Source organism: Epinephelus fuscoguttatus, linkage group LG1, assembly GCF_011397635.1.
Source record: "Epinephelus fuscoguttatus linkage group LG1, E.fuscoguttatus.final_Chr_v1".
In the NCBI taxonomy this organism is placed as follows: Eukaryota; Metazoa; Chordata; class Actinopteri; order Perciformes; family Serranidae; genus Epinephelus; species Epinephelus fuscoguttatus.
The window spans coordinates 40,488,241-40,510,112 of record NC_064752.1 but is presented as its reverse complement, the minus strand read 5'-3'; the positions used below and the strand labels follow the sequence as shown (position 1 = coordinate 40,510,112).

The 21,872-nt window shown below is 39.5% G+C and overlaps 1 protein-coding gene across 2 annotated transcripts; it reads right to left on the bottom strand.

Moving 5' to 3' along the window:
- Positions 1 to 5,857: 5,857 nt before the first annotated feature.
- On the bottom strand, positions 5,858 to 20,437 carry txnrd3 (thioredoxin reductase 3). Of its 2 annotated transcripts, none has more exons than XM_049579544.1 (16): positions 20,081 to 20,437; positions 19,312 to 19,372; positions 17,863 to 17,972; positions 16,172 to 16,279; positions 15,982 to 16,054; positions 15,678 to 15,860; positions 15,451 to 15,593; positions 14,935 to 15,050; positions 14,013 to 14,238; positions 13,537 to 13,629; positions 11,850 to 11,926; positions 10,677 to 10,833; positions 9,938 to 10,045; positions 9,165 to 9,260; positions 8,907 to 9,041; positions 5,858 to 7,137 (listed from the first exon to the last, which is right to left on the bottom strand). In XM_049579544.1, the coding sequence occupies exons 1-16, from the start codon at positions 20,195 to 20,197 to the stop codon at positions 7,075 to 7,077; spliced, it is 1,866 nt and encodes a 621-aa protein (XP_049435501.1). In that variant the 5' UTR covers positions 20,198 to 20,437; the 3' UTR covers positions 5,858 to 7,074. The 2 variants fall into 2 exon arrangements, with proteins under 2 accessions (XP_049435501.1, XP_049435575.1); XM_049579618.1 differs by having other exon boundaries at positions 15,741 to 15,860; positions 20,081 to 20,435.
- Between the last annotated feature and the right edge of the window lie 1,435 nt (positions 20,438 to 21,872).

The following is a 21,872-nucleotide window of genomic DNA, read 5'->3' as shown; positions in this document are numbered from 1 at the left end:
GAGTTTACATGGCTGGAATACGATTCATACTAATTTCAAAGACCCAACCTGTGGTATTTTAACTGGAAAAGTATGTCATCGTCGGAGTATTCTTAGAACCATATGAGAATGGTATAATTATGGGTTTTCATCTCTGGTGGAATTCACTTACATTTTAGTGTGCCATCAGCTTATTAATAGCATTTTAACCTAAACAAAGAAATGCATAAAATTTCCAGAAATGTAAGTGTTGCTTTAACCTAACAGTGGCTAATGTAGCCTGGAGCCGCTCAAGCAGATATGAGGAGCAGGCTACAGAGGTCACTTTAGGCAATTCCATGAACGTCACGCAGCACCTTCTGGAGGCACAAAAGGCTTCATACAACATGTTTATCCAGTAACAGTAAATAACAGGACAGCACTGAGAACATCAGGACACTGGAACAGCTTCCCATCACTTGGTTGTTGTGTGTCTCCTCTGTCCAGCAGTGCATGCAACAGTACGAATGTGAAATGAGGTACAGTGACATGATGCAGAAAGCGCAGCAGTGTGTTCTCTCTCTGTGTATCTGACACAAGCCCAATAAGGCTTAACTCCCAGCTGGAGAGACACTCTATATGCTGCAAGCCCTCCTCTCCTTCTTTAAAACCTGCCCTGAAGATTCATTGCAAACACGTTTTCTGGAGGAGGAGAGACACACTGGTTTATGGGGACATTGTGTACAGTACAAAAGGAGCAGACTGCAGCCATGTCTATCAACGCAAAAGAAAAAAAGAGATTCTAAAATAAATGATGATGCCCTCTTTGCATGTCATTGGTGTGTGGTGGTAACTAATCACAACAGTAAGTATTGCTAAAGTGCCTCACATTTTGAGAATGCTTTGTTTAATCTAAATGCTTAAAAAAAATCGTGCTGAATTAAAACATACTGTTCGCCCAGATTCAAGTGTCCCCTGCAGTGCTTCCAGGGCCAGAGCAGGATGCAGACATTTGTGAGACTGGGCTGCCCTCTAGAGGCCAATCACTGTAAGCATCATCAGGGTGTATAAAAACCTACTAAAAAGTCATGTAAATCATGTGAATCAGATTACCCCAAACTGTAGATAATTTACATCTGTCACAAGTGGAATCTAAATGTGAACATGTTTTGCATAGTCTGGCTTTTGTTAAATGAGCACAGTGGACAAATGTAAATTCTGTGAGTCCATGTCTGCTACAAGGAGTGAAGTCATGTACTTGTTCACGGATTGCTTTCCAAGTCTCATTTCTAAGTGGATGGCCCGAATCCTGTTTCCAATGCTAAACAGCACATAAGAGTTTGTAAATCCTAGGGATCATATGCATAGTTTCTGTATTATATGAGTGTCAGAAACTAAGATGTCTTATTGCGAAATGACCTTTGGTATTATGTTAGTCCCAAGATCATATGAAAACACTGTTTTGTATATTTTAATGATCAATTTAATAACTAATGTTTAAACTGAACAGTGGGCCACCCTGCCTGACAAAGCTGCTGACCTTTATTGGTCAGCTTTTTTTTTCTTTTTTTTTTTGCCCTGTAATTGTCTTGTCCCATGATAAAAGACAGAGAGAGCATTCAGCTTTTTATACCTTCTTAATTCTTACAGGAAGTGATAATGACAGATACTGATTGCATGACTCAGCTTCATATAAAGATTTATATCATATCAATCATCATCATTTATGCTGATATACTAAACTTAAACTTAAACTTAAACTCAAAGAATGACTTGAACTCATCATTTTTCATGTCAGTTAATCATTCCCAGCGAGCACAACACAAAGGAATTTTCCACTCATTACACAGTGTATCCATGGCCGTAATATGTGTGAGATCTGATTACATAAGCGTGGGTATTGCCAGTAGCTCGTGTTTGGCTGTGATGATAAGGAGTGTGTTGTGAAACTTGCAAGTCATAATGAGCCAAGGATGACTTTTGACTTCTCATTGATTACACTCCGTAGTGTCAGCGAAGGCTTCAGTTTCCTTCTGACAACTTTTCCAGGACTCTTGAACTACATTCTGAACTACAGCGTCCACAAAGCTGTCAAATCAAAGACAAAGCTGCCCGGTCTTTCAGATGAGGGTTACATCGGTGTAAATTTTAAACACAACGACAAAGGTCTTTCAAAGGTCAGAGGTTTCTTCAGACAGATAATATCAGCCATGATAAAAGAGAAACAAAGAGATTTAAGTTACACAGTAGAGGAAGAGGCCAGACTGAAGTCCATTGTGGTATGTCTGTGGTGTCTGTGCTCTCTTCCCAACATTAGCTGTTTCAGATGTCACTTCCTTATTCGAGGGTGGTTGAGTAAAAAAAAAAAAAAAAAAAAAAAGAAATCATTTTTGCAACAGTTGCAGGTTGGTTGTTGCAAGATATTCTCTGAAATAAATTGAAAAACTATTGACCTGGGCCACAAGGCAATGAAACTGAAAATGTTTTCACACTCTTGTTGAAATACGTTTTGAACAAATGTTTTTGCTCTATTCTTGACTATTTACAGAACTATACATCCACAAAAAGATTTTGCTATATTTGGATGCTCAGAGGATGTTTTGTTGGTAAAAAAAAAGATTTGCAAAAAATTACTACAAACAGTTGAAAGAGACACAGTATGACTACAAAGAGTTGTAGAATGACTAAAAGGTCGAGAAAAGACCAAAAAGTTGCCAAATGACCACAGTCACACAATGACTACCTCAGTTGCAAAATGACTACAGAGTCACAAAATGACTACAAAGAGTTGCAAAATGATTAGAGTCACAAAATGACAGTCACAAAATGACTACAAAGTCACAAATTGACTAGAGTCACAAAATGATTCGAAAGAGTCACAAAATGACACAAAGAGTCACAAAATGACTACAAAGTCACAAATTGACTGCAAAGAGTCACAAAATGATTACAAAGAGTCACAAAATGACTTCGAAGATTGACGAAATGATTACAGAGTCACAAAATGACTACAAAGATTGACAAAATGATTACAAATAGTTAAAAAATGATAACAGTTGCAAAATGACTACAGAGTCACAAAATGACTACAAAGAGTTGCAAACTGATAACAAATAGTTAAAAAATTATAACAAAGACTCGCAAAATGACTGCACAGAGACAGAAAAAGATGACAAAGAGACACAAACTGACTACAAAGAGACACAATATGACTAGAGACACAGTATGACTACAAAGAGTTGTGGAATGACTAAAAGGTCGCGAAAAGACCAAAAAGTTGCCAAATGACCACGGTCACACAATGACTACACCAGTTGCAAAATGACTACAGAGTCACAAAATGATTAGAAAGAGTCACAAAATGACACAGAGTCACAAAATGACTACAAAGTCGCAAACCGACTACAAAGAGTCGCAAAATGATTACAGAGGGTCACAAAACGACTCAGAAGATTGACAAAATGATTACAGAGTCACAAAATGACTACAAAGATTGACAAAATGATTACAAATAGTTAAAAAAATAATAACAGTCGCAAAATGACTACAAAGAGCTGCAAAATTACTACAAAGAGTCACAAAATGATTACAAATAGTTAAGAAATGATAACAAAAACTCACAAAATGACTACATAGAGTCGCAAAATGACTACAAATGCACAAAAATGTAAATGATTACAAGAGACACACAACTACAAACAAGATTAAACTGTTCTACTTTTTTACTCAGTGTAACCCCTAGACTTTTATGTAGCTCCTTCTCCTCCTTTGTAAATATATGTGTTTGTTCATTTGACTGTACACTGGCGATAAAAACAAATGAAAAAAAAACCAAAACAAAACACTGATGTATTTTATCAAAATGCCCAATATTGGAAATGCACTTTTACATTTTGTTCTTCTTAGTAACACCAGAGAGGACAGAAGTACTGTTCTGCACAATTAGTTTTGCTGTATTAAGGGGAGCCCAGTACAAGAGAATGGTGGTGTGTATATAAAAGTCACCTGGGCTAACAGGTAGTTGTTAATTGGGCAGTTGAATAAATTCAGTGCTCCTCGGTACAGGCTGAGGCACATTTACTGCACAAATATGTGTTTCAACAAGATGAGCACTGTCCTAATAATTTGGTAGACTGAGATACTGGTGGTCTAATACTTCACCCCTTTCTCATTCCTTTGGTTGTATGAAGACATAAATAAAGTGTACATAAAGTGAGGTGGCCAAGCATTACACAGGTAGCTGGAGCTCAGGTGCCTCTGAGCTTTGAACCCCTCAGCACAGCCTCACCAACAGGCCTCTGTTTTATGTGCTACTGGAATAACAAACACCAGCGAATCAATTAACTGCCATCACTGACAGATTGTCCTCAATCAAATGGGTAGCAGCCAAATAAAACCCATCAAAGCCTGGGTTGTCATGGCAGCTTGTGCAGGTGACAGCGTTTTCAGATGTGAGCCAGTGAAGCCAACAAAGGCTTCACACCAGCCCAGATGCTATTGATGAAGACCGCCACTTGTGGAGGCTGAATAGTCCCACAGACACACAGACACCCAGAGGAAATGATGCTATTATTTCTCCACAGCTCTCTGATGTAGATGACATGAATAGGCTGCCGATTTTGATCCATTGCATCTGTGTATGAGCAGCACTCAAAACATCCAACCACCTCATGTCTTTGTTATTTAAGCTGTATTGCAGAGTGAGATGTGAGTGACACAAGAGCCCCTGGACCCATGAACTCCAAAATGTTTCACATGAACTAATATAAAATAATGGAACAATCAATGTTAAATATTTAATGGACCAATCATTTATGAAATAATAGGATGAATTATTGAAATTCAACAAATTATTGTGACGTTATTTTATCATAGTAATATTTATTTCATTATTGAAATGTTACAAATGTTAAAGTGGTCTGCTTTAATTTCATGATGGAACATTTCCCAAGGGCACCTTCATTCTGTCACGTGAGAGGCACTGACATCACTGACAGGAAACATTAAAGATAAAAAAAGGTAAAATGTGACTGTAAAATTAATTAATAAACAATTTTTTTTTTAATAAGTCTCATTATGACCCGTTATTTGATAATATGCCATAAATGTATGCCATAGATATAAGTGCCATCTCTTTTTTCCCCTTTTGGTCAATTTCAGTTTGTCACTTGTGTATTTTTTTTTTTTGGACAATTTTTGCTCTCTGATGTCCACCTTTTTATTTTTCAGTTTTCAATAAGGTGTAATTAAAAAAAGTGACAATAGTAAATTCAGTTTAACTAATCTCTTTAACTTATTTATATATTTCCCTCAGTGCAGTCATTAAAATTTCATACACTTTGTAACGTCTTATTTATTTAGCATTGATCACTTTCATCCTGGGCTCCACATGGCACAACATAGTCTAAATCTTTGTAATATTAACACATATTATAAACTCAATTACCACAAACAAGAAGTAGCTTAAAGAGTCTTAACCAATGTAAAAATTTACAGCAATCACCTATAAAAGTATTATTTTTGTGCTGTTAAGGGGATGCATATAAAGTCTTTATTGGTTGTTGTAAATGTGCTAAATTACAGTGGTCCAGTTAGTGTAATCACGCTCACTTAGCAACAGGTTTTATTATATACACACTAGATAACCTTAATAGCAAAATGGAATACGTATGACTGTTTGTATGACTTCTTAAATAACAGGGACCCTCCTGTTGCACTGCAGCACCAGAGCCAGATCACATATTATTCTGGTCCTCCCTGTTTTCCAGTTTAGGATTGCCAATAAGAAAATACCAGAGTAACGTCATCAGCTATTGTTCAAGAATGTGACAAGCAGGGTGCTAAGGAAAAACATTTTGGGGGAGGTTATTTTCCCACAAGTAAAAAATTCAGACAAAACTGGAGGTGAATTCATCCTTTATTAAGTCTTGAGAGAAGAAATCTACAGTGGTTTGACACCAATGAACAAGTCATTTATACAGATGACCAATGTCACTCACTGACAGCAGTCAGAATGCTGTCCTCTAGAAGATTGAATATATCTTGTACATACACATAAAGCAGAGTCAAACAGCAAGATGCAACAAACAAGCATTAAATTAATTTACTATAAACTTGTGAAAATTTTTTTTTTTTTTCCTTAAACACAATTTTCAGTACAATCCATAATGTATTTTCCATTGAATTTGTCTGACAGTGTTTTGTTGCAGCACATCGAGGTTTGAAAGTTGTAGGTTTGCCGGCTCTTGATCTCTGTGAAGACTTGTTTTGATAAACACTTTGGTAGAGATAAAGGGAGTTCTCTTTAAGGCAGAAACCCCTCCACACAGCAAGGACAGGTATTGATAGCTACATGTATCACCCTCACATTCAGCCTAAACACATGTTAAGAGGAATATGTGTGGAATGATGAAAGCTCAACAGAAGAGACGTTGACAACATATTTTCTATACACACTCAGACAGACCTGATTAAATATTAAGTTTCCATCACAAGCTGGACCAAATTCAGAGCCGTGCATCCGTTCAAACCCTGGTTGTGTGCCAATTTAAATCTGTCTCACTAAAGTCAATTTCCGGCTGTATGCCATCTGTGTACTGGGGCTGAATGAGAAGTGTTTGAAGTTGGGGGTTGGACGAAGGGTTTGGGCCACCATCAGGTGCTTCTGCAGAGATACATCGATCCTCACCCACCTAGTAATTCAGGTTACGGGCCAGGACGTCACAAACAGCCCAAACACACACACATACTCAGCAGCAGTGTGTGTGATGGTGCTCCTCTGAGAAAGACACACTGTTGGAGTCCAGTAGAAACATCAGCAGAGTAACCCCGCTGTTCAGCAGGCTGCCCTCATATCAAACGACCTCAGCCAGAGCTGGAGATTTACACATCCTCAGCTCTGGCTTCTTTCAGTCACCTCTGAGCTCTCAGCGAGCCTAAATGAGTGCTTTCACTCGTCCCGACGCTGGCCGTGGTGTTAGGTTTGTCCTGAGAAACTACTGCCCTGTAAACTGAGCAGTTGGAGGTGAAGCTGAGCTTAGAGGTTGAACTGAGATGAGAGGGGTTGGTAAGAGAGTCTAATATGAGAGCAGCCCGCTAAACTAGCAGGGTTTAACCTCAGCAGCCGGCCTGGCTGATGTCTCCACCGGAGCTCTTGGTCACCTCCAAAGTGGTGAAGACCTAAAGGGATAAGGAGAAACACACGTCAGGGGGCGCAGCTTTAACCACAAGTTTCAGAACACCCAATGGAAATCTTTTGAACTAACTGGACTTAAACAACTGTAAAGTACAAAACTCGCTATTCCAAGAAAGAGGTTTCTAAGTGAACACTGTGGCTTCATGTTTTGCTCCACAAAAAGGACTTTCAACATGGACACAGGCACAACATGGTTAAATTAACAGTGTCCAAAATAAAGCTACGTGGGCCGAACTTGGTACTAAAAATGGAAGTGCCAGTAATGTAAAACATGAAACAAGGCAATTGAGCAGCTTAATTTGCTGCAATTATCACCCTGGTGCATTAACATAATGAATGTGAAATGCTGAGATCTTTAATTAAGCGAATTCATGCACAGCGTGCAGTACAGTGGACACACAGAATAGAAATTTAAATACTCGTTTAACGTACAATCTGCAGAAAACTAACTATGATTAAAAAGGCTCTTCTACTACATGATAAAAAGAATGTGAGGCCTCTAAAAACAGACATGTTAATACTTTAAGCCTCTGCCTGTGGCTGCCCTGTTTTATGTATCCTGATTAAATCTGTGTCAGGCACAACAAGATCATTCACACAGATTTAGAGTGAAAAGCTAGCTGAGTGAGGGAACAGGAAAAATTTCAGCAGGAAGCAAATGTTCATGACCTTGACAAAGCTAATCAAAGTGCAAAGTGATTTTTTTTTTTTGTTTTCACCACATATATGCAAATTCAGATCTTTCAAATCAACCTGCCATGTACAGGCAGGACATCTACATACAATACATACACCACCTCTTGTATAATTTCAGCATGTTTGTCGAGCAAAAAGCCTTTTGCACTGTGGCGTTTTGTCATTTCCTGCTCGTTCTCACTGGTTAGTCAACACAATGTTATTGCAACATGCTGTGAAAAACAGCAGTGTTTTGTTATGCTGTGAAATGTTTTGTAAAGTACTGGAGCCAGTTTCACAAAAATATTTCACATGGATCTCAAGGCCAGGCTTCCTTTTGCTCTTCAATTGGTTTCATACAGGTTAGACAGTTCTGACACTTTTTTAGATTTTAGCTTGATACTACAAAACAGAAAAAAAGACTAATGTCAAACTGAAAACTAAATCCAGACTCCAATGAAGTTCATATAAAAGGCACAGACAGTTTCACAGAAATAAAGACTGACTTAAGCCTAAAGTTAGCCACACTACCCACAGGCCAACTCTAAACTAAGACACGTTTACATGGCAACGGTCAGTGAGTGTGTTACGCACGCATTAGTGCTCTGGTTTTGAGCCTCACCCTGACTTCAACTGTATTTGGGATGTGATGTTTATATGAAACATGAGGAATCAGAGGAAAATATGGCTCATAGTGGTTTTCTAACAATGTTTTTGGGCGAGTAATGAGAGGGGATAGAATTTCTAGAGCGCGCAGTAATCTGTTGGACATGAACAGAACAAACAGCCATTATTCATTTGCTAAAAACTATCCTGAATCTGAATGAGGAGCAAGAGGAGGTACTAAGCCCTGCTACATTACCAAGCCACATCATCTCAGCTCTGCTACTGCACTGTCTGCACTACTGCAATTTTTTTTGTATTCTTTAGAAAGTTTGCTGGATTTTCACAGTAACATGTCCTTGTAACTGTTAGTTTTTTTTTTCAAGAGGGCAAACATAGTCTGATAGAGTAACAAAAAACGTCACAGTTTTCAGAAATTTGACTGGTATTTAAGATAACGACTACTTCTTCTTACCTCAGCGCAGGTGGGGTGGATGCCAATGGTGCCGTCAAGCTGCTCCTTAGTAACACCACATTTCATGGCTGCGCCGAAGCCCTGCGTCACCTCTCCAGCATTTGGACCCAGATAGTGGAATCCAATGACTCGATCCTACAGCGTGACAGAGTTACAGCAACATGATCATTCACGTGACACAACAAGAGGGACAAGTTCCTGGATGCTACAGGCTCAGACTTGACATGATACTGCATGTAAAAGTAGTAACGATCGTACGTTATCCAGTTTATTGCAGATGATCTTAGCGTAGCATCTGTTGTTGTCTCTGCCGGGCACAGTGAACTCCAGAGGCCAGAACAGACTGTGGAACACCTGAATACAGAAACACAGTGATGGCCACTTACAGTGTGAACAGTTAAGCCACATTAATATAAGCAATTAATAACATCAGCTCAACATTCAGTCACATTAATTATACTTAGATAGGCATTTTTTTGTGTGTTCGAACCTTAAACATTAAAAATAAGGATGTTCTGTTGTTGAACTAAATCTGCAGTCAGTCCTCTGGCTGCACAGAGGGGCTCATGTTACTGTAAACTATGTAATTATACACTACATTCTTTCTAGCTGGTATTCTGACCAATCTACATGCACAAACACGTCCATGTAACAGGCACATTAAGGCTGCAAGCATCATCTTGCAGGAAACCATAGAAAAAACTAATCTAACTGGATGAGTTCTTTAACTGGTCAAATGCAGGCACACACACCTCAGCCTATGTGAGAGCATCAACATTTACCAACATGCCTGATTGAGTCAGATACTTTAGACTTTAGAGACAAGTGAGGGATTTCAAATTAAGGGGAAAGATTGAAAAAATGTTTGCAGCTGAATCTATTCATGTAAACTGCACTGATTTTGAGAGCCTATATTATAAAGTAGAGCTCTGGTCTTGGAGATGCACTTAACACCAGCCTCTCAGAAGGTTCACACTCAGGTGACCCAGATAGATAAATTATTCAGATGACTGTGTGTGTGTGTGTGTTACCTCAAGGTTTTCGTTCCCGTAAAGCTCAGTGGCTTTCTCCTCTGACAGACCGCAGGAGCCATACTCCAGTGGGGTGAAGACAGTGGTGGGAACGTTGATGTAGTCACACTGCACAAACATGCACAATTAATTACTGTTTGTCGGGGGAAATTAAGTCTTGTGTTGGCACATGTCGCATAATATTCCAGTGATAACTGAAGGGTGGTGCATTTTATGGAAGGTTCCAGAGTATTTTAATAACCTACAGTAAATACAGCAGATCAGGTTTTCACGGAAGATTTAGAGAGTTACACCTGAGATCAAAAAAGGTATCAATGTCAAACTAAAAACTAATTCTTCTAATTCTATAATCCAAATTAAATACTAATAAAAAAGGCAAAAAACTGTAAAAGATTCACCTCTTTTACTGCAGCACACCTAAATCATCACTTATGTTTCTGAATGTGACAAAAACAGTTCATTTGGGATCACCTGTGTGACAAGTGGGACTGGGGTTTTCGACATACTTCACTGATAAATTTCTCTTCAGGATACAACAAATCAATCACACAATTCTATTTTTATTCTATTTGCACATACCTCTTATTACTTATTTTTACTTCCTCTTTATCTGGACTTTTCTATCTTTGTGCTGCTGCAACACCTGACTTCCCCTTTGTTATTGTTATAGACTGTCTGTTTTGGTGTTTGGAGTTATTATTGTGGTGGTAGGTCTAAGTGTATCCTAGTGCCGATGTACCTTGACTGTTGAGCCCCCATAGAGGCGTCGTGCCAGCAGCTTGCCAGCCTGGATGGCTACAGGTGTCAGCTCCCACTTGCCTTCCAGGATGTCTCCGACGGCGTAGATGTGGGGCACGCTGGTCTGCTCCTCATCGTTCACTGGAATTTTTCCGTTCCTGGAGGACATAGGGAAAGGTCAGTGAGGAAGAACAAACCATACTTTATTTTTTTTATGCCTTTTTTGTACCAAAGAATTACATTTATTTTGGCCAACAAAACAGTCCTAGAGAGCAGATTGTGATTAACAATCTTTACTCAGTGTTAGTATTTATTCCTACTCATTTGACATGTTGTAGGTAAACTGGATATTTAGCCAAAGGATCAACATAACAGCTGTGTATCCATCACAAGGCAGAAATCAATTCAAGCGCCCCTCTGGTCATGTAGGGCAGGATGGAGAAACATAACTGTAGTATTATATAAGCCATATATTTACACTGTACAGCAGCAGAACAAGCAAACCTACTGATGGCCCCTGAACCCAGTGAGTCCTCTGGCTGTTTGTCAGCTGCATCAGAATACTATAAAGGTCATAAGACTGGGTACATGTGACCCACTGAGTGCACTTTTAAGCTGGCCTCATGCTGTCTTAATCCCTGCTGACCTCATAGGCTGAACCGTTCAGTCATTCACAAAACAGAGGCGAGACAGCATCCTCAAAGAAAAGGCCACTTTTTCAATGTTTCTAATGTTGGAATAAATCATTAACTGCAAACATACAACTTTATAAGACAACTTTAACGCTGCTTTTCTAATTAAGGCATACTAAAAAGGACAATAGAAAATGCATGATGCGAACCATCAACCCAAACTGAGCCTAATTATATAATCTGGTAATATAAAAGCAGACAATGCATCAAATGACACCAGCATGAAACGCTCTTAGATTTAGATAATTCATTTTATGGCATTACAAAGCAGCTGATACTCTGTACAGGACACCCCTCCTCTTTCCGTACCAAATCCCTCAACGCACTCACACACCACCCCTGCAGAGAGCCGTGGGACGACAATAACTGCTGAATCACCATGACTGTACCACGAGTCTTAAAGGCACAGGCCACCCCCTGTAAAGGGATGGTCATACCAGTATGTAGTGAAAAAAATATATACAATGAGATAATAAACTTACTTGGGGTTGACTTTGACCCCAGTCTTGTCTAAGCCAAGCTTGTCTGTGCATGCATCTCGGCCCACTGCTATCAACACCTGCAGAACAAAGAAATGGCTTGTAGTTTAAAGGAAGTCCTCGAGTCATTCCTGCAAGGAAGTTGCTGGTATTTTATTTACACAAGAATGGCTGAACAGGAGGCTTGAGACAAAACACAAGAGGTAAAAACTAAAGAAAAGAAAAAGGTATTGCAACATATTAATATCTTACTTGGAATATTTCCACTCTTGGATCATTTTCCACTGTCTGATATCAACACTGTGTCACAGCTTAACATCAGAACAACATGGTAGCTCTCTTGCTTTTTGAGACTGGCACTAAAACCTGATTGTTAGCTTTGGTTTTTAACATAAAAACGGCAAAGAACAAATTACATCAAAATCAGAAATTCACTGATCATGTAGAAAAAGCCTTCTCATCTTTCAGCCAGTCACGTATCCCCTGCCTCTTGAGAAAGCAAGCTCCACCTGCTACCACATTTAGTCAGTTAGCATGTTAGCTGGAGCAACAATGTCAAAGTATTTCTGAATCAACCATCTAACTGCTACTGTAAATAAACACAGAGACACGGAAACTAATGACTCCTTTTGGTGTGTTTGGCTTAACAAGGCTGTCTGTGCTACCTACCTGACTAGTTAGGCGGGGTTGTGAACGTTTATTATTGCTCAATGTCACAGTAAAGAAACTGTTAAAGGCAGCAGCTAGCTTTTTTCTCAAGATGTTCCTCAGAGAAAGACACATACAACTCTGCAGATTAAAACTACAGGTAGCTAACATTAACTCTTCACTCTGATACTGAGTGATAATTCAAGATCACAAACCAGCCTGGCTAGATAGTCAGCTAGGTTGGTAGCATTTGTAGGCTTCTAACGCTAAAAGCTAAAGAGATTAACTTTATCCGTGCATATTTACAACAACAGCCCAGATGTTGAGTCAAAATAACTTTACCATTATTGTTGCTCTACCTGACAGGAGCCAGCTGGCTAATTTTAGTAGCTTACTATTTTAAGAGGCACAACTTTTTCCCCCTCAAGAATGTTTCTCCTGTAATGTATCCCGCCCTACTGTGCAGTGATTGGCTAGTACTCGTTACATTGACACGTCAAGGTCAGAGGTGGTTAGGGTTAGGGCAAAGAGGTCAGGGTGAGGTTAAGTAAGAGTCAACCACAGCTCAGTAGGGCCTGACTATATAAAACTCTTGGGGATAAAAATAACGTGTTTAAAAGAGGGGGGGAGTGATGACAACCCCATGGTCATAAAAAATGACATGAAATAAAAAGTGTCATTATGAAATTAAATGTGACATGAAGTAAAACAAAAAAATATGAAACAAAAACTGACTTTTGAAAATTGATATTTTGAATTTAAATGTTCACAATGAAATAAAAAAAGATGTCCAATAAAATCCAGCTATTACAAAAATGAGTGTTACAACCTTTTCATAATAAATTCTTCAATTATTTTACAATTTGTTGGTCCATTTATACATTTTACAAAATTCATTTGAATAATTAATTATTTAAAAATGTCTTTTTTATTTATTTCATATTGAACACCCAATTTACCTAAAAAACATCACGAATAACTTTCAAAGTATTCTACAAAAGTAACATCAATAACAGATAGGAACGGATAGATCAGTACATACAGTGTTGTACTCGCCCTCGATGATCTCATCGGTTTCAGTGGACTTGGCTGTCACCTTCAGCCTGCCTGGAGTGCCTGCTTCCAGCTCCTCTATCTGACACACAGATGCAGGAAGGTCAGAGGGGAGAGGGTCTTTATGCTTATGTCAAATGCTAAGATGGGAGATAAACTTATGATGCAAGAGGGTTCGACAATAAATCTGATACTGTACAATTCAAGGTTCAAAGTCTGCTGACTGCCAGTTGCCTTTGCTACACTCTGAGGCTTCCTTAATTAAGATTAAATTGTTAAATAAATCTTTCTTTAAATTGGAAAATTAAAAAATGGACTTGATGCACAAGCTATAATCTTTAATGGGTTATACAAGTTTCACCTGCAGCTGGCCATGTTTACACAATCATGCGCCATGCTTCTGTGTGTGTGAATTAAAGTGCTGAATCAATTAAAACACTATCCATCACTCTAGTTAATACTCACCTTAGTAGGGACATATTTGCGGAGGAACTTGACACCATGCTCCTCCATGTGCTCTCCGGCACGGTTGGCCATGTCCTGGTCAAAGCCCCTCAGCAGGATGGACCGCACCATGATGGTCACATCAAGACCCAGGCCGGCCAGGAAACCACCGCACTCCAGAGCCACATACGATGCTCCGATCACCAGGGTCTTTCCCGGGCAGTAAGGCAACGAGAAGAGGTCATCACTGGTGGAAAAAAAAACACAGACAGACACAGACGATATCAAACAGAGTGGGTGTAAAACATAAAGCTGCAGTGCTATACAGCTAACCATAACCTTTCAAATGTCTCAATGCATTTTCCAAGTATAACATATGCTGCTGTTGTCTGAAAACTAAACTTGAACTGGTCTTAATTTTGTCCACACCTTCCTGCCATAGCACCTCCACAGTGACACCCCTCTCTCCACACTTAAAGACCAACTCTGCCAACAATGAACATGCCTAACTATACGCAACACCATAGGACACCTTACAAAATACTGTCAATACAGAAGCATCCAGGATAAGGTTGTATCTTATGTCAAACAACCTCTGGTTTGAAGCTTTGTGGGCCTAGGTGGGCAGCCATTTGTAAGTTTCCAAAAACAACAGCATAATCACCAAACACACTTGAGGATAATCTTACAAAACAATTCTGACAGCTGGGAGATTAATGGGTGCCCTGAGGCAAAGCCACCTGCAGAGGATACAAGCGTCCAGATCATTAAAGGGTGCTTTCAGACATCACACACTGGGGCAAGAGACACTTGTGCAGACACATGCTGCACCCACCTTCTGGTCTTAAAATGAGCTTTGGGTGGGGTTTTCCAGTAACACAGCCTGTCATTCGATAGGGCTGGTGGTGTTAGAGCCACCATGTGACTGGCATTGTGCTCTTACCTGGTGATACAGTACTCCTTGTCTCCAGGGATGCCCAGGTAGCGTGGCCTCTCGCCTGTGGCTAAGACAAACGTAGCCCCTGTGTAAAATGTCTCCTTTCCTCGTTTGTTTGTTGCCTGTCAGAAAATACAAACAGAAGCTCTGAGATAGTGTTGGAGCAAGGAATACAGAGCAATAATCTGAAAGATTTAAAAATTTAAAAAGATTTGAAAAGCAAGCAACAACAAGGGCAGCCAAAGATGAATGTTAAATGTTCAGCAAAGCCTGTTCCAGAGAAAGAAAACTAAAAAAATAGGGTGCTACCACAGGCTGGACAACATTTCAAAGCAGACAGCTTATCAAGATTAGTGTAGAGTTTTGGGATAGCAACTTGGGCAGTAGGGAAAAATCGGCTTATAATAGTTATAGAAACTGCTGTTTGTCAAGTCTCATTAAACTAGAACCAAACCAGAAATCCCAGTTAAGCGTCTGCACTAGTACAGTCAAGGTTCCTTCATGTCACAAGTACTCATTTACCTTGATTTTGTGTGGTTCAAGGAACTCTGCATACGCATTGACGTAGTTGACATTCTTGTCTCTTAGTGCAACCCTGTAGCCCCAGTTCAGTGAGCCAATGTAGTCGTTCACCCCCGTCTTCATCGTCTCCCAGTTGTGCTTGACTGAGTACAGACAGACAGAAGCCCATCAGTAGAGTCAATGGAATGCCAACAAGTAACTGTTGACTAAGCTTGCTTCTGATTTACCGCGCCAAACCGGTGTGATGTCCCCCCTTCGTGACCTCCTGGGTCGCTGCTCTGAGCCCTCACCTGTCTCATCGAACTCCCAGCCGAACTTGCGTGCGTCCTGCATGGCGGTGCCCAGCATGGCCGTCTGGTGCATCAGCTTCTTGGGAATACAGCCCACGTTCACACAAGTTCCACCGAGACCTGATCACCACAGAACAACACATTAACACGTGGAAATAGCCAGTTACAGACCATATTAGATTTGAATGTATTAAGCATCACTTGTAGCTAACGAAGTGTTGTGGAAGTGGAAGTATCTTACCCCAGGTTGTTCCCTTTGGTGTAGGCACAACGTAGTCCAGTACCATGACTTTCTTCCCCAATATAGCAGCTTCCTGTTGCCAACAGAGCCAATGTTACTGCAACATTACTTAAATCTGTAATTTACTAATAAGTTTCTGCAGTCTGTATGCAAGCTTAGGTAACACTGTGAATGTGTGTAATTGTGTCACCTTTGAACAGGCCAGACCTCCAGATCCTCCTCCGATGACAATCAGGTCATAGTCGTAAGATTCATTTTCTCCGCTCAGTAGCTGCTGCAGGCTGCCGTCTTTATGAGCCTGACAGAAGCATTAACACAATTTTGCATCAATACAGCACCTGTAGGTCAATCCTGTAGTGACAATACACACAACTCATTTCAAATATAGCTAGAATGACTAAAAACAATCAAATATTCATCAGAGCTTCCTCACAACAGCTGTTATTATTCACAAGTGCCCCAGCACGAGCATTGCTCTCTAAATGCGAAGCCATTATTTGCTGTGGCAAGGCTTTTTCTTAGCCATGTCCTGTTAATGTGGGCCTCGATTTAGCTGATGTACTATCCAGCGATTGTGACATCATATGCAACACTGCATTAGCCAGCAGACATTTCGAAATGAGTCAAGAATGTCTACAGAAAACTTGATGATACTATGCACCCTGTAACCTAACCAGACTTATGCTTTATTTCAATTACGCACATAAAACAGTACATGCCACAAATGCTAACTTGAATCAATAGCTCAATGTGGCATGTAAACAAACTGCCACGTATACCAACAGCATATTAACAGCACATCTCATGTACCTTCTGCTCTGTTGCTCTCCTGTAATTTAACAATACTGTCGTATTAACCAATATTAGCATCACTTTCCCATTGTTGTCTGCCCCACAACTACACTGCACTCGGCACTCTTGCTTACCTAGCGGACCTGACAGAGTGAAGGTTTTATCTGGATAGAGAAATATATGCGTCTGATTTTGTTTCATAGATATAGGGGTGGGCTATGGGACGCAATTAAGACATGATGTTCAGACTTTTGCTGGGATGAATTTTAGTAATTTGAATTTTATTTCAATACCCCTGACTATAAGGGTTCTTACAAGTTCAGTGTGTGAGAAGCTCCAGGTTATTGGTTGTTAGGTGGAAAGAGCCGATAGCTTGCGGTGGGTGAATCCGAACTAAAGTTATTGTACCGTCCCTCTCTTGGCAGTAGTTACCACAGCATCTACACTACATGTTGCAGTTTGATTATCAGCTGATAGAAATTCACTGTCATACCTGCTGCCTGCACTCATTTAAGCAGGTTTGCCTGCCCATGCCACTACTTACTGTACCAAGCTGTGCAGAAAAATGGTGTGCAGCCGCTGTTTATGTAAAGACAAAATAACAATTTGCTTCATCAGGCCCATCATCCCTCTGCAGCAGGGAACCTGAGAGGGCATTATCATGATCACAGTTAGCCATTTCCTTGTGTTTCTAGTATTTGCCAAGAAGGAACATGCATGCCATGACTGACTGGCATGACTCCTTGGCACACCTAGATGTTTAGGTTAAACCCGTTTCATTCCCGTTTTATCTGCTGTGAGAAAGATCTACTCAGTACTCTTCTGTGTTGAGTTGGGAGAGAATAAACTCTGCGCTTTATGGGATATTTTTATGCAAATAAATCCTACTGGGTTAAGCTTCAACTTGGTCCAAACAGGCTCGTTTATACACAGTAAAAAGGCATCTGAATGAGCCACTCAATTGAGTAAAATTTCATGGCAATTATGTATTAAGAAAATATGCAAGATTTGCAGCGATGTAGGATTTTGTGCATCAAAGAAGAAAATCTCTTTAAGACAGTCAGATAGATTCAAACATTTGCTCCTCACCTGCATTGTTTTGTCACAGCCGCCGACATGCGTCTTGTTGATGAAGACATTCGGAACACTTCTCTGTCCGGTCATCTCGAGCAGCATCTCCTGGTAGTTGGTTCCATCCTCTGGACAGAAGGGTTAATGTTGTTTAAGTGCAAGTTACTAGGGTGGTTGAATTCTAACAATTACTTCAACTCATCTTCTTTTCATTGGGTATCATTTGTATTTCTTCCCCATTAAGCATCCATTTAGATTCTCTGCCTAAAGCACCACCATACTGATTGATACGCAAATAACGTGCAAATAAAAGGGGGAGCATGACATGGCATGAAATGTTTCTTCCACTTATTTTAATCTTTTTTTGTATCAGCAAACCTCCAAATCTCTCTGTGCTTACACGATGGCAACTTAGTACACGTACAATATATCAATATTTCCATTTATTAGACCTGGAAGTCAACTGGATCTGTGCTTGCTAAGAGGCTGGTTAAAATCCTGCACTCCCCTATCAGTGGAAATGCTCGTTTATGCCTCAGCAGAAAGTTATGGCTTTGTCTTACAGAATCTGACTGTGGTTAAGTCAAATTTCCTCTTGCGGTCAAATTTTGCCACAGCAGTTATTCCCCAAAATTTTAGTATTGTCCATCTAGCTGAAATTTGTGGGCCTAAGTGCTTACACACTAAGTAATTTCCTTAAGTGGAGTTCTCTTGGTTTATATATATATATATTCTAATTGATCATATTCTTTATGGTGATTAAGTTCATAAAGCATCAGCATCCTTACTTCCTTCAGCATATAAGCAAGACTTTAACTGCAAGACAGAGCAGGTTAGAGTTTACAGAGATATGGCTCAGGGCCAAGGTATCTTCAGTGAGTGACTCAGCATGTTTTGTGCTGCTGCACAAGAAGACAACATCCACGCTATATAATGGGGGACACTTTGCAGCTGTGTGGATTCAAACTCAACCACGACAAAGCATTTTAAATTTAAGCAAGGTGATAACGCTTCACTTTAACCCCTCCACCCCGCTGCTTAGCATCAATAAGCACAATATAAGGATAACATAAAATGGTTATAACATATAATGACATTTACTGTGGTTGTAAGCAAATATGAGGACATGTTTAACTGTTTATTAGGGTACAATATCAACATAACTGCTTCTATAAACACGTATTTTATATTGTTACAGCTGTGTTTTACTATCATACATCATCTGTTTACACACGAGCCTCCACTTATGGGTTATGATTGTTCACAAATAGAGTCAAACACTTATATTTGTTATCTACATTATGATCTGTTGTCAAACATGTATTCAGTGCTCATTCAGTGTTATATAAATGCTATAAATAAATGGGGTAAAGTTAGTGTTACTAATGTACCAGACTGTAACAAAATGAAACGTGACTTGTAGCATTAAATTTACAATGCATACTAAAGAAATCATCTCCATCTTACCTATGAGATCCAGCTCCACCACATTACACTCGACTTTAAGCTCTTTGAACAAGTCTTTCACCTACAAACAAACAAAATGATATATCAGTTTCCTCAGTCACATGGTACATCATTTTTCAAATACACAACACACCACTGAAACCCGAAACGCCCTTTCCTATTAGCAGATTCCCTTTAAATTGAATACTGAAACACTCCACACCTTTCATTACAATTATTAGTCACCAAATATGCTATAGATTTGTTTTAATAAGATTATATAATCCTATTAATTGTTAGCTAACACCCTCTGCCTTTAATCTATGTTGGCGGAAGACAGAATTTAGCTACAAGAAACCACATTAAAAAAGTGTGAACTTCAAGGGAACAAGTGTTCATTAGTAAACCGGAAGTATGCCGAACTGACAATGAGCCTTAAGCGCGAGGTCTAATTAGATGTTAAGTTAGCTATGAACTATAAATTACGCAACATGCGCTAACATTACTAAGAAGTAACCACATTCAGATAAGAGGCTCTGGGGTGATATTATCTCCAGCAAACAGTGCGTAAACAGTAAGTATGCCAAAAATGTTTGACGCTAGTTGTTTTGTGTAGTTTGGCTAATGTTAAAAACGGCATTAAGCCTCCAGCGAAGCGAGGTCGGTGGCTGCACTATCGTAACAAGGAAAAACCAGCAATTAGACCAAGCCCGTGTACTTCGCGGGAGAATATGGAAGTTTCCGGCCGGCGTAAGCAAGCTCTGCCCCCTCCCTAAAATAAATACCTTACCTTGACACAATACGGACAGTAGCTTTTACTGAAAACCATCACTTGGTTTGTGTCAATAAGCTGCTGTATCCGAGATTTGAGTTCATTCTTCCCGGTGTCATTTTCGATGGGAGGCATTTTCAAGGTATTTCCGTCTGCCTGCGCAGGGCAAGCTTCGATAGACGGCCGACGAGAGAATGAGGAAAGACCCCAAATAAAACCGCACCAACTCTCTCTTAGTAAGCGTACGAATGTCTCTCGGCCTTTTCTCCAAGAGAAAATACTAGAAAGCAGCTGAACCGCCGGTTTAACCTGCTCCCCTCTCCCTCTGCCGTCTGCAGTCCGTCTAGCAGCCGCGCCAAACGTCTTTTACCATTTCTTGTCCTACTACTTTGGGTGCGCTCGATCTAAGACACCTTGTTTACCGCATATCCCGTTGCATGTCATTGTCAACATAACAACTCCGCCCACGCGGTCAATGCCGTACTTCAAAACGTACCTACCTACACAGACGTCACAGGGTTGCCTATTTACATGCCGTAAAAGCACAAAAACTATTAAACCACCGAATTATTCTCATTTTAATCAAAGTATTTCATCAGACATGTGTTTGCTTATAAAAATAAAGACTTCATACTAGTTGGGACGACGATATCAAAACAGGGGGCCTACAGGCGCCACTGGAAGACAGCTAATACTTAATTAAGAGGAAAAAGTCAAGTGAAGAAGAGCATGGCCTGTATTATAGATAGCATCTGAACTGAATTAAGTCGATACTTGATAACGTGGTTGCACTGAGCAGGTCAGAGTTCTGTTCCTACATTACCTTTCGAGTGTATATAATACTCGGTTATCTAGCGCCATCTGCCGGTGAAAATAAGGAATGACGACTAACAAGTGTACTGTGTATATCCATGTGAGTATATATGTATATGCTTGTACTCAAAAATTTTAGTTTAATACAGTACAGTAATAAAAAAAAATTAAGTACACGTGACACAAAATAAATGTGTCACATGACCCTTGTCTGACATGAAGTTTACATCAGGTTAACATAGCTTTTTATTGTTGTTGTTTAAGCATTTAATTCTGTGTCATATAAACATAAAAACATTGAGTTCACATTTCACATTTAATTTTATGGAACTATAAAAATATATTGTGGCAAGCTTAGGTTTTCCAATTGCTAAAATAAGGCTAAGAGATGACTTTTAAATCACCTTAACCCAACTTTATGTTCAACACTCTAATATACACTAACAATGTATACAAACTCATGGTGCAAAATGTCTTTCACCACCCATTAGAACCATTGTGTAATCTATAAACATTTATCACTGTGTAATGGGTAACATGAGTAAATTAGAACACATTTAGACAGTTTTCTTCTCCTAATGGCCTTAAACACATTGTCTCGCAGCATGCTGGGAAACTCCATCTGCCACAATATGTTTAGTGCACAATGATAATGTTGTTTATTGGCCTTAACTGATTAGGCAAGATCAGCTCTGTCAACCCAAAATTAACTCAAAACTAACAAAATGTTGAGTTAACACCAAACTTGTGTGAAGCTTACAAGGGACGGGTTTTTGTTGTAAGTAAACATAAAGTTTTTATGTCATTTTGATGGTCCGGGGCATTTATGTAGACTTAACATTAAAAGTTTGCGTCATGGATGGATTGGGGTTTTACAGTGTACTACTCTGTCTCCTCCTCTTCTCCCCAACAAGGTATTTATTTTTCATTAAAGGCTTTTCCTATGATCATTTCAATATTTTATTATTTATTAACATAAACCAAGTTTGGGGGTTAT

Excerpts from the sequence above, each read along its gene's own strand:
- txnrd3 (XM_049579544.1), bottom strand. The coding sequence starts at position 20,197 with ATGCCTCCCATCGAAAATGACACCGGGAAGAATGAACTCAAATCTCGG. Across the intron at positions 19,373-20,080 it reads ACTGTCCGTATTGTGTCAAG|GTGAAAGACTTGTTCAAAGA; the intron begins GTAAGGTATTTA and ends GTTTGTTTGTAG. Across the intron at positions 10,834-11,849 it reads GGGGTCAAAGTCAACCCCAA|GAACGGAAAAATTCCAGTGA; the intron begins GTAAGTTTATTA and ends TATGTCCTCCAG.